This window comes from Pristis pectinata, chromosome 25, assembly GCF_009764475.1.
Source record: "Pristis pectinata isolate sPriPec2 chromosome 25, sPriPec2.1.pri, whole genome shotgun sequence".
Classification (NCBI taxonomy): Eukaryota; Metazoa; Chordata; class Chondrichthyes; order Rhinopristiformes; family Pristidae; genus Pristis; species Pristis pectinata.
In genome coordinates this window covers 10,930,219-10,944,006 of record NC_067429.1, presented here as the reverse complement: position 1 = coordinate 10,944,006, position 13,788 = coordinate 10,930,219, and the positions used below count along the sequence as shown (strand labels likewise).

The 13,788-nt window shown below is 41.5% G+C and overlaps 1 protein-coding gene across 1 annotated transcript in view; it reads left to right on the top strand.

Moving 5' to 3' along the window:
- Positions 1-3,564, top strand: part of znf385c (zinc finger protein 385C) — a 157,835-nt gene extending 154,271 nt beyond the window's left edge. Inside the window, exons 7-8 of the mRNA XM_052038724.1 lie at positions 1,516-1,614; positions 3,352-3,564. Coding sequence (XP_051894684.1) covers positions 1,516-1,614; positions 3,352-3,564 — 312 coding nt within the window. The remainder of the gene's footprint in view (positions 1-1,515; positions 1,615-3,351) is intronic.
- The last annotated feature ends 10,224 nt before the right edge of the window (positions 3,565-13,788 follow it).

The window sequence follows — 13,788 nt, the reverse complement described above, 5'->3', positions numbered from 1 at the left end:
CCTTTTCCTGAGAAAAAGACTGTATGCATTCACCATATCTATGCCCCTCTCTATGATTTTATACACCTCTATCAGGTCACCCCTCAGTCTCCTACATTCCAAGGAATGTTTGTCTGCCTGTTGGGAGACAATATTCCTTACTCTGATTGATCTTTAGAGTTTCAGCAACAGGAGTTCGGATAGAGGTAGAATGAGGCAAAGTTAAAGTGGTGGAAATAGGCGGTCTTAGAGACATGCATGTATGTAGTCTAAAAGTCAGTGTGTGTAGATGTGAGAATCCAACCAGGGTTGTACACAGTGAGAGAAATGGAGTTAGTGGCTGAGGAATGGAGTTTGTGGCAGGGATCAAAGACAGAGGGGTAGGCTTTGAAGGAAGTTGGAAGAGATTTCTGCTCTTCCATAACTGGACAGACAGGAGTTCTGACAACTTACAGCTGAGAAACTACCATTCAAAGAGGCAGTTGCAATGCAGAGGATTGAACGGCACTCTGCTGCTCCCATTTCAAATGTTATTTACACCAGGGTTTCTGGAAGAAAACAGAAACAGATTCTTCTGTACTTTCCACTCCACAAAGGCTTAAGTGCTGAGGGATCTCCTCAGTAAAATCGGCTGTTGGACTGTATTCATTGGAGTACAGAAGAATGAGAGGGGACCTCAGAGAAACATTTCAAATATTGAAAGGACTGGACAGAGTAGTGTGGCTAAGTTGTTTCCCATGGTGGGTGAGTCCAGGACAACAGAGCACAGTCTTAGAATTAGAGGGGACCCATTTAGAACAGAGATGCGGAGAAATTTCTTTAGCCAGAGGGTCATGGATTTATGGAATTTGTTGCCACATACAGCTGTGGAGGCCCGATCATTGGGGGTGTTTAAGGCAGAGATTGACAGATATCTAATTAGTCAGGGGATCAAGGGATATGGGAAAAAGGCCAGGAATTGGGGCTAGATGGGAGAACAGTTTAGCTCATGGTGAAGTGGCGGAGCGGACTCGATGGGCCGTATGGCCTACTTCTGCTCCTTTGTCTTGTGATCTTGTGAAAAAAAAACTGTGATAATTGAAGTTCTGAGTGAGAGAACTTCTGAGGAACAGATTGAGAGATGGGAGCAAGCAGTCAAAAAACGTAAAAAAAAGACTCAGGAAATCTACTGTTGCAATCCAACTGACAGACACTGGTCAGGCAATGCACGATCTTGGGCTTAGTGTTGGTAACAACTCTGAATGAAATTACAGAATGAAGTGAGATTGCACATAGCATCCAGTAAGCAATACAATTATTTTTCTTAAATGGTGGCTTGTCCCGAGTGTTTCTGTTAGTTACTGTATTACCCTTAATGTGAACACATTATGACTCAATATGAGATCTGTTTAACAGATTTTAAGATTATGGCAAAGCACCAATATAGCTAGAAGTCAACGGGCTGACAATATAAACCAGAGCTTTCACTAAAATAACTGAACAGAGTCTACCTTTCAAGCACTGTTTATCTTTAAATCTGTTTGCATTCCAATGCAGCATATGACCAGCAGAAGACATAAGGAGAGGCTTACAGGAAAGACATCCAAGCCCAAATACAGTCCCTATGCCAAGCTCCAACAGACTGCAGTGCTGGCGGTGAGTACTAGAGTCTGACCTTGATTGTTGACATCTCTGAAGGGCAGTAATGACTGTCAGGTTTATTGCCCTCTGAACTGCTGCTTCCACAGAAGCACCAATATAAGCTTAGCCCATTCTCCAAGTTAAATGCTCTTCCCCAGAAACTGAGTGCTGTCACGAGACATATCAGCCCCAGTCAGTGGGAGCTTGCAATGTCACAGCGTTGCAGGCAAAAATTATTATGACACATTTGCACTATTATACAATCAAATTGCTTGTTTGACAGGTAAGGACTCAAGGAGAACCCTTTCCCTTTCCCCCACCAAACATCAAGCACCCATTTAAACTAACCTTTCACTAACCCCATTTTGCTCTCCGCATATTCCCATCAACTCTCCCCAGATTGCACCAGGGGAAGTTAACATCACCGAAGATGTCAATACACTAACCTCGTGGAGAAATTTACAGTGGCCAATTAACCTACCTATGTTTAGAACTATTTCTCTGTGAAGTCCCCCTGTGAAAGAGGCCAAATGCAGAAAGTTCCATTTTGACCGCACCATGAGATTTCTCAGAGGGAAGGTTAACAGGCTTTCATTGCAACAATCTCTCTCGGTTCCTCCGCCACCATCACTTGGTAGAATATTAAACACAGACTTTACAAACCAAAACAATTGAAACAAAACTTTCATTTATTAAACTCCAAATTTATGAGAAGGGAAACACAAGTGAAATAAAACAACACGTAAATGTGGGACGTTCACAAAGTGCCGGTTACCTTATTCATAATGTAGGTTCAGCAGAAATTCTGAGAGAGTCCTTTCAGTAGAACTTCCAGTTGACCGGCTTCATCCTCCTGTTCCCAAGTGACCTCCACGTCGATGGGACTGTTACTATCTCACAATCGGGCACCCAACAGAAGAACTGCCACACAAATCTATGTCTCAGACAAGAAAATGCCTTTGATGTTGGGATTTACTGATAATCTTAATAAAGTTGCACTTCAAAGCTACAATAGAAGCCTGCTTGATACAGAACAAATATGGCAAGCCTTCAAGAGAGATGCTATAAAGATCTGAATACAAAGTACGATTAAAATAAATAAATAATATGCCTGATTTGAAAATGCCTTATAAGAATATATATTTCAAATACTGAAATCCCATAGGTTAAGGAATATGTTATCCTTCACTGGTGGCCAGATATTTTTAACTCAAGAATTGTATTATAAAGAATCAGTGGGACACCATTCAACCCCTCTATACTGCTGTACTTTACAGTAAGATCATAGTTGATCATCTGTCTTATCCACTTCTCTCTCCTTTTTCCTAAAGTGTACAAAAATGTTGTTACCGACATATGAAATGCTATAACCAAGATTAATTAATTAATAAACAACTATTTACAAAAGATTTTATAAACAAGGAGCTAAAGTAATAAAACAGAAAATGCTAGAATTACTCAGCAGGTCAGGCAGCATCTATAGAGAGAGAAATAGAATTAACATTCCAGTTCAATGATCTTTTATTTTCTGTACAAAGCTAATGAAAGGTCATTGACCGGAAATGGTTTCCCTCTCCACAGATGTTGAGTATTTCCAGAGTCTTCTGATTTATTTCAGATGTCCTGCATCTGCAGAATTTTGCTTTTGGATAAGAGGTGGTAGATTTCAGGCTGAGAATCATAAGTGGTGAATTATGATCCAGAGTGGTTGGAACATCATAATCAGTTTTATGTTATTTTCTCTTTCTTCAGACAAAGATGGCTTTTCAGAAGCATCTCACAAAACCAATAGCAACCGGTTTCTTACCAAATCCTCTAACAGCAGCCGCTGTCTGTGCTATGCCAAATCTCACTCTTCGACCGACCACACTCTTCCAGACTCCATTTCTTGGACCAGCCTTCTTCAGAGCCACTCCAGGCCCTCTGAGGGCAACGCATACACCATTTCTTTTTGCACCGTATTGACTTCAGGGTTCAAAACATTATAGACATTTTGGAAAATAAAAGGGAACTATGCAGTCATAAATGTGAACATTATAAGTTATGCATGGCAGAAATCTGCCTCTTGCTTTAACATCTAGAATCAGCAGTTTTATACTGCAAATATATTTAGATGAACATCATATTAAGAAAATATGGTTTCAGTAACAAAGACTATTACAGAGCTGATGTAGATGTGTGTAGAGTTCGGTGGAACCATGGGTTACCAGTCTTTTTTGCACAATATTTTTGTGAGTTCTTTAAAATGTCAGTCATTAGCAAAGGTATTCTGTGCAAGGGCGTTTTTTTTATAGGAAAAGGAACAAAAATCTGAAAAAAGAAACTCTCTGAAACCAAAATGGTTGATGAAAAATCAGCAGCACCAGACTTGCTGCAGTCCAAGGAAAGAAGTGTGAATTCATAGCACAAGCATGGCCCCAGTTCAATAACCCTAGTTTGGGTCAATAACATTGAGGATATGAAATGTCAGCCCCACTGCAGCTAAGAGTACTTTCTTGATAGAGATTTCAAGGGGCAACTTGATGGCAATACCAAGAAGTCCAGTATTATCGCTGACTTTTTCTCTACTGGACCTTCATCCATCAGTTATCGTCATCCATCATCCTGGGAGCTCCAGAAATATCAAGGCCACTTGTAAAGGCTGGAAGTGGAAGGCATGGAATATTATCTGAAGTATTTCAGGGGATTAATGTATTATTGGAATAATGAGCACACTGTCCATGTGTACTGAGTCTGTGACACCTTCCCTCATAGACTTAACAAGAAAATAATGGTGAAAGGTGACATCAAATATGTTCCAAACAGTTAGATTACTAGATTACCGCTGTTTTTAATAAATTCTATTTAAAAGATCCTAATAATATTCCAAGCGAATTCTTTACTTAAAATGTTGATATATGTTTTGTGTTATTCATGCCTTTTAGGTTTTTGCAAATTTCAGAGTTTATGTTTTAATGTTAAATATTTTTTAAAACTTGCCTCATAGAGGTACATTATATAGGTAGAATGGTGGTAAATTAAGCTGATATCCAGTTGCATGGATCCAGAGAAATTAGTCTGAATCTCATTGTGAGTCTGACTATAATTGCTAGTCTCACCAGTGATGTCCATATCCCATGACTGAACAAAAATAGTACCTGAATGCCTGCTTATTTGAAAGGGACACACACATTTATATAGCAGAACCCTTTAGATAATGATTTGTATTTGACATGCAGTAATAGATGTGTAGGCACATCAAAACTGAATCTGAATCAGATCACAGGTTTTTTTTTGTGGACACTGTTTTAATTCAAATATTAAGGTTTGGAAGTTAGTCCAGATATTCCAAGTCAGTAGAGAGGATATCAAGGATATAATATGTACATTCTGCCAAAAGAACATTTTAATTGTACAATGAAAAAACAGAAAATGCTGGAGTCACTTGGCAGGTCAGGCAATGTCTGTGAGGAGAGGAACAGAGATAGTGTTTCAGGTCAATGATCCTTCAACAGAACTGGAAAACAAGCATGTTTTAAGTTGCAGAGAGGGAGAGGGGTGGCGTGACAGAGGGAATGTCTGGTAGAGTGGAGACCAAGGTTGTCCAGGTGACATAAACGCCATCAGTTCGGACGAAGAGAGGGTGAGGAATGCATCTCAACCACTCTGTTTTATTTCAGGCTTCCAGCAACTGCTATGTTCTGCATCTCACAGTGTTCCAGCAATGTTTTCTTTCTCACATTTATCTCCTCTGTTTACACTTTTCCAGACTGACAAGTATTCATCACCCTCTCTTAGACAGCACCAACAGCTCTTTGTGTCTCTTGGTTCTCTTGGTCTCCACTCTATCACTGACATTCCCCGTAGCCTATCCTGATGCAGGGTCTCGACCTGAAACATCGACAGTTCCTTTCCCCCCACAGATGCTACTCGACCCGCTGAGTTCCTCCAGCAGATCGTTTGCGGCTACAAACGTTCCCTTTGTTCTCTCTACCCCTCCCTTTCTCTGCCACTTAAAACCCATTGGTCTTTCTTACTTTCCCATTTCTGAAAGGACATTGACCTGAAACGTTAACTATCTTTCTGTCCCTACAGGTGCTGCCTGACCTGCTGAGTACCTCCAGCATTTTCCATTCTCATTTCTGGTTTCCAGCATCTGTAGCTTTTTTTTTGCTTTCAATTTTATTAGTGCAGTTTGGTCTTCCAGCTGTTACCAGCTTGATGACTTTTAAGAGTTTCTACTTGCCTGCCTCCCTGTGAGGAGGAGTGTTGACTTGCTGGGAACAGCTGTCATATTGTCTGCCTAACCATATGAAAATATCACAAGAGTGCACAGGTCTCTGACGTTCTGGAGAAAGTTACATACCAATTGGCTCCCCAGTTCTTGCATGGTTGAAGGCAGAAATTCAGTGAGAATGTAATTTCTAAATACTTCATTAACACGCAGCTTCTAATGTTTTGTCATTTACTGGCTGAGATTTTGACCTTTGAAGAATTTTGTTTTGGCAGAATAATTTTTCTATGTGATCTCCACTGTTGATATTTAGTAAGGGACATCTTCCAGTATCTGTATAAATATACTACAAGAAATGAACCGATTATTAGTTTCATGTAGAAAGTAATTGGATTCATAACATTCTTCAATTTAATGTTGCTCTTGTATGAAACTTACAAAAAGAACTGTATGTCTTAAATATGGACATAGTCCTGCCCCTTCAATTTTTACATTTTCTCTTCAATTGTGTTTACGAAAATGCCCTCCCACAACCACAGATTTACCCGCAATCTCCTCAATGTGAAATTGAAATAAACACTGTGAATATCATCTTTGTGACCCCAGACTTCCCACTGTGAATATCATTTTACTGGTCTCCAACTTCAACACGTGAGGCCAAGTTATTGTGTCTGAATGTTGTTAACTGTGTGGAGTCATGTGACCACATACCTCCGTTTGGTCTGAGAACAAATCTCACATTGTTTTCAATGGGCCGTCACTTATCTGATGCTTGAAGATAGAGTAACTGTTGAAAGGTATTTTGGTAATAGCTATTTTTCTGTCAATGCTGGGTACGACCAATCCATCAATACACTGCAAAGGGCCTCATGGCACAGATGAGTGAACACTTGGATGAAACTGTAATATTTCAAGTTTAATAAATCAAATGCTGGTCTTCCACAAATGACACCTTTATTTTTATCTGCAAAATAAGACTGAACTGAAAATTGCATTTTTCTTCAACAATGCTGAACCTCAAAGTTTGGGCTATTAATGGAGAATTAAGGGTTCCAAATTTCCTTGGGAAATGGGGCAAGTGCTTCAACCATAGATGTTGCAGGAAGGGATTGGCAAGGGTGGAAAGTGGGGCAGTATGCAGCTGGATCTGGTTCCCTCCCGAAGAGTCCTCAGTGGGACTTCCCACTTTATTCCTTTACAGGATCTGGCATCACTGGCAAAGCCAGCATTTATTGCACATCCTCCTTTGCCCTTGGAAAGGTGGTGGGGCACCTTCTCAATTTGCTGAAGTCCTTCTGATGATGGTACACCTGGAGTGCTGTTAGTCTGAGGATTCCAGTATTAAGACCCACGGGAGTGGAGGATGGTGATATATTTCCAAGTCAGGATGGCATGTGACCAAGAGTGGGACTTGTAGATGGGGGTGTTCCCTTGTGTCTCCTGCCCTTGTGCTTCTAGGTGGAAGAGGCTGCATGTTTGGAGCAGCCTCAGAGAGTAACTGCAGTACATTTCGTAGATGGTTCACACTGCAGTCACAATGTCGTGGCAGCAGAGGGAGTGAATGTTTGTGGTAATGGATGGGGTGCTGAGCAAGCGGACTGCCTTGTCCTGAATTGTGATAATCTCCCTGAGTCTTGGAACTGCATGAGTGCAGAAGAAAGTGAAATGGCATTTCTGGGGTGGTGTATTCTGGACGTTCTCTCTGAGTGTGATTTCAAGACAACCTGGTTGAGTAGAACCCTGGCCAGTCGAAAGCATCTGACTCAGGTAGGACTCTTTAAGGTAGGTTCTCAAATCACTTTCCTTTGGGTCACCCATCCTGTCCCCAATACCCTTGGACTGACTGCCACTTCTTCCCCTAGCTTGTGACCCTTGCCTGTTCCTGTCTTCCAGCCCCCAACAATAGACCCCTGAGCATTAACGCCACTCCAACTCCAGTGACCCTGCCTGCCCCCCAACTACTCATCCCAGCTTCCAACTACCATAGTTTGGACTTCTGATCACATCCCCCTAACTACTCACTATCCTGACCACCAGTCATACCTTCCTAACTACCATCATCACTGCATAACTACCAATCTTATCCACTCGCTACTAATCCTTCTCCTAGATACCCACGCTCCTGACCTCACCCACAACAACAATCCTTTCACTTCCCACCCATTGCTGATCCTGCCATCCACCAATACCCAGACACATCGGTCAATCTTGAACACCCCATAAATAAGACATTAGAAATAGAAGCAGGAGTAGGCCATTCAGCCCATTGTGCCTGCTCTGCCTTTCAGTAAGATCATGGCTGATCTTTTAGCCCGGTGCCAGGGGGGTCCACAGCCAAAAAAAAACACCAGCTCCACATCAGCCCTGTCAAACCCCTGAAGAATTCCATAGATTTCAAAGAGATGCCATCTCATCTTTATAAACTGAAGAGAGGACCGACTTAGTTTACTTAATCTCTTCATGTACAGCAGACCCATCAGCCCAGGAATCAATCTGATGACTGCACTCCCAGTATCACCAGTTTATCTTTCCTTAACTAAGGAGTCCAGACCTGTATAAAACATCCCAGATGTGATCTCACTAAGGCTCCATATAATTGAAGCAAGGTGTCTCTACTCTTCGACTCAAATCCTCTTGCAAAAAATGCCAGCATATATTTTGCCTTCCTAACTACATACTAAACCTGCACGTTAACTTTTAGCATTTCAAATGCAAGGACAAGCAGGTCTCTCTGAACACCAACACATTTCAATCTTACATATAAAATAATAGTCTTTCTATTCTTTTCACCAAAGTAAATGGCCCCGTATTTTTCCACATTACATTCCACTTACCATGTCTGTGCCCATTTACACAGCCTGCCTATGTCCCCCTTGAAGCCTCTCTGCATCCTCCTCACAGCCCACACTGCTGCCTACCACTGTACAATCAGAAAACTTGGATGAATGGCATAATCCCTTCATCCAAATCATTGGTACAGATTGTGAACAAGTAGAGCCTCAGAACCAGGACTTGTTGCACCTGTCAACCTGAAAATGGCCCATTTATTCCGATTCTCGGTTTTCTGTCTGTTAACCAATCCTCAATCCAAGTGAGTCTATAGGCCCAATACCCATGCTTTAATTTTGTTTAATAATCTCTGGTGTGGTATCTTACCAAAGACCTTCTGAAGGTGCAGATTCACCATATCCACAGCATCACCTTTATCCATTCTGCTCATTAAAATCTCCAGAGATTCCAGTGGATTTGTCAAACATTATTTCCCATTCACAAATCCATGTGGGCTCTCCCCAATCCTATTATTATTCTCGAAGCACCCTGTTACCGCTTCCTTAATATTCAGTCGCAGCATTTTCCCTGGTGCTGGGCTAACTGTCCTGTGGTCCTCTGTTTCCTCTCTCCCTCCTTCCTTAAATTGTCCAGTCACATTTTCTACTTTCCAATTTATGGGAACCATTCTAGGAGTTATGAAATTTTGAAACCAATACATCTCTAGTCACCTCCTTCAAACCCCTAGGAGACCAGTCATCCAATCCTGAAGCTTTACTGTCTTTTAGACTCATTCACTTTGCCAGTACTTTTTTCTTGCTAGTACGCATTTCTGCAACTTCTTCCATGAGGACGGACTCAAATCATGTGTTCAATTTCTCTACCATTTCCTTATTCCCCAATACACCTTCTCCTGATTCAATCCATAAGGGAGCCACGGTAATGTTCATTGATCTTTTTCTGTTTACATACCTATAGAAGACCTAACTGTCTGTTTCTCTCTCCTGCCAGCCTATTGTTGACTCTAATCCCTCTTTCCCCATCAATGTCTTCAAATTCCTTTGCCCAGTTTTGAAATTTTCTCAATCCTTTGGCCTACTACTCTTTTTTTGGCAATATTATAAGTTTTTTCTACTGATCTAATACCATCTTCAAATTGCCTTGATGGCCATTCTCTGAACCTTGACCCTCCCCTCCAACCCTGGATCTTTTCCCTGTGACACCCAGGCTTACCTGTTTTCCTGAAAATGGCTCACTTATTCCTACTCTCAGTTTTCTCTCTGTTAACCAATCCTCAATCCAAGTGAGTCTGTTGCCCCAGTACCCATGCTTTAATTTTGTTTAATCTCTCATGTGGTATCTTATCAAAGACCTTCAGAAGGTGCAGATACACCATATCCACAGGCTTGCCTTTGTCCATTCTGGTCATTGAAATCTCCAAAAATTCCAATAGATTTGTCAAACATGATTTCCCCTTCATAAATCCATGCTCAGCTGGCCCATCAACTACCCCTCCCTCACACCCCCAACCCCCCCACCCTCACCACCATTTCTGGACGTAGACCTGAACCTGGACTGAGCAGAGAGAAATGTATAACATCGGTTCAGTAACACCAGAAGCCTTGAATCCATTACACCACACTATAATTCCTCACCAGTATTTTAATTTAACACAACTTAATACCGGAAAACCATACAGCAAATGGGGCCTGTGAGAAGACTGTATCTGTTAAAAATGTAATACCTCACCCCATTCTGTACCAACCCCTCCCCCAAACCTGCTGCCTCAGTTTGTTTGCCTTTAGCCAACTTAATGTTAGAGAATCATAGTTTAAGCAAAACAGTGGTGGAGCTAGGGGAATTCCAGTGACCCAGGTTCGATTCTGACCTCTAGTGCTGCCTGTGTAGAGTTTGTACATTCTCCCTGTGACTGTATGAATTCCACATCCCAAAGACATGTGGGTTGGTAGGTTAAATGGCCACTGTAAATTGTTCCCAGTGTGTAGGTGAGTGGTAGAATCTGCAGGGAGTTAATGGGAATGTGGGAAGAATAAAATGTAAAGTGTAAATGGATGCTTGACTGGCGCCATGGACTTGGTAGGCTGAGAGGCCTGTTTCTGTACTGTATGTACTATATATCATGTACCATGTACTATGAAGAATGCAATATAAATTCCAGTAAAAACAATAGCAGGGTGAAAACAAAGCATTTCCCACAATGTTCTATTCCTAAAAGGCAATTGACTCAAGTAGCTAACCCAAAAATGAACTGAATTTGTAAGACTGAGGCTGCAGTCGTTATTTATAAACTAGCTAGGAAGGCTTATGGGGGAGAAATTAATGGAAGGACGTTCTGGTATTGGAAGGAGGTGTAACAGGAGGTCTGTGAGGACCTTTAGCTGGTTGGATTGTTTCTGAACAGATGGATTCCATATTTCCATTTGATGCAGAAGGGCCCATTTCAGCCCATCAAGGTCTATGACGCTCACAGGGAAATCCTGTCCCCCTACTCATTTTCCCTGCAACCTATTCTCCCCTTAGGTTCCACCACTCACCCACACGAGGGGCAATTTACAGTGACCGATTACCCGCATGTCTTTGGGATGTGGGAGGAAACCAGGTCACTCAGGGAAAACACACGTGGTCACAGGGAGAACATGCAAACTCTGCGCATACAGCACCAGAGGTCAGGATCGAACCTATGTTGCTCAAGCTGTGAGACAGCAGCTCTACCAGCTGCGCTACTGTACCACCTAAATTTGAGCTAGAGAATGGTGCTCTGGGAAACTCCAGTAATTACAACCGCAGGGTGATTCAATGCATTTCCCACAATCTTCCATCCTTAAAAGGGTTAGAAATTCACATTGCACAGCAGCCTAAATAAGAAGCATTACTGCAGCCAACCAGTGTACATCACTGAGTTTCACTACAGTTAGTGGAATGAAATATCAGGCAGTAAGTATAATGAGCAGCCATTCCAATACCTGTTCAATAGCATTGGCTAAAATAAATTCTGACTGAGATTTGAGAAAGAAATGAGATTTTGAGATGCAGGAGTCAGTTGTAGGTTTCCTGAGAGTTTGGGGAACATATGAACATCACATCAGTGCTTTGCAACAGAAGATCACACACAACAGTCAACATTCTGTAAAATTCATCTTCCATTGCATATGCAAAACGGGCAATGTTGGAGCAAGATGAACCTTGGAACACCACCGCCTGCAGGTCCCTCTCCCAGTGGCACACCCTCCTGACTTGGAGCTACGTCGCCAGTCCTTTCATCACGGCAGTGTTTAAACCCTGGAATTTCCATCCAGCGCTCCTGTGGGAGGATTTTCACCTGAAAAGCTGCGACAACTCAAGAAGGCAGATCCCCATCATCTTCTCAAGAGCAATTAGGGAAGGGCAATAACTGCTGGCCTCGCTAATGACACCCATCAACAAAACATAAACAATTATATTAACTGCGTGATAGCCCAAAAAAGAACTTTTAAAAACTTAGACACATCAAACTCTGCTTTTGAAATTTAATTCCATCGAAGACGATGCAACTGAATTTCAGGAGTAGAGTTCATTTTGCATGTGTTACTACTTTGTGAATTTGGCACATAAAAGAGGAGATGAATTTCTACCACAGTTTCTACTTCACCTTCAAACCTTACATTAAAATTTCTTAATTCCCATATCTTTCTGATTGCATAATTTCACATGACCTCAATGAACTCTATACCAGTTCTCCCTATCTCTATCAAGATATTCTAAACTCTCTAAACATCTGCCATGCTCCCAGGCCAGTGTTTTAAGTTTTAGCAAGGCATAGCATGCACTCTATTATGGCTACATTCCAGATAAGTTGGTCCCTCAGTGTGCAATAATCATAAGAGAGTCATTATCTAAATGTAATCATTCTGTCGTTTAGCTTCAAGTGCAAGCTGTTTGCGACCTCTGTGAAGATTGCACTGTTGGCAAAGTTCTTCAGGCATTTATCATTAGGGTCATATTACAAAATGGATTCCTTATTTACAAAATGGAAATTTAAGTGATAGTATTCCCACCAAAATAAGATCATTAACTTTAATTTCTCTTATCAGAGACAGAGAATTGTGAAAATGATGGTAACAAAACACAGAAACCCATCTTGAGACACACAAAGACTACCGATGCCTGAATCAGGAGCAACAAACAAAATGCTGGAAGAACTCAGCAGGTCAAGTAACATCTGTGGAGGGAAATGGACAGTTGATGTTTCGGGTTGAGACCCTTCATCCAGTCCATGCTGCCTGACCCGCTGAGTTCCTCCAGCGTTTTGTTTGTTATTACTGAAACCCGGCTCTCTGTCCAGTTTGGTCCATTAAAGTTCAGTGGTTGCAAAGTAAAACAGCCCTGGAACTTGCCATCTCTGAGTAGTTTTGAAACAGGAGGGCTGTGTGTCTAAATCTAACCCAGCATAGCATTTACTGGCAACAAACAGCTTAGCCCAGCAGTTTCTCAAAGGATCACTTCAGCTCTTTTTAAATGGATTGTGATCAAGGAAAGTACTTCCTCGTATTCACCAGGCATAAATTAGAGTGAGCCTCCCTGAACTCATATCTCGTGTGTGTTCATATAGCCAACACTGGGAGAAAGGTCACTTGCTCACCATCTTGGCTGGGCCTTTGATTGCCACAGAGACCAAAAACTTGGAGAAAAACTGTCCAGAGCTTCTCACTGAATATCACTTGCGAAGCCTCCTTTTCTGAAGTATAAAACAGCACAATGCAGATCATGGAAATTTTATGATATCACATGTTAACCAAACCATGTTATTTATAAAACAAAAGACAGTTTTCAGTCTCTGTTATGTCAGAGATTATTTTAAGCATTGGATGTGAAGATGATAATGCATGTGTGGTATCTGCCAAAGCCACCATTCATTCATTTATGGGACATGGTGTGTCTTTACCAAGGTCAGCAACTATTATCCATTCCTAATTGTCCCTGAATTGCTGGCCCACTGCAGAGGGCAATTAAAAGTCAACCAGTTTTTTGTGGGTTTGGAGTCACATACAGGCTGGACTGGGTAAGATTTACAGAATACATTCCCTGAAAAACATGGAGGAACCAAATGGATTTTACTGACAATTTAATAATTTTTTGGTCATTATTACTGATATTAGCGTTGTATTCCAGGTCCATTTTATCACTTGAATTCAAATTTTCAGATCCTT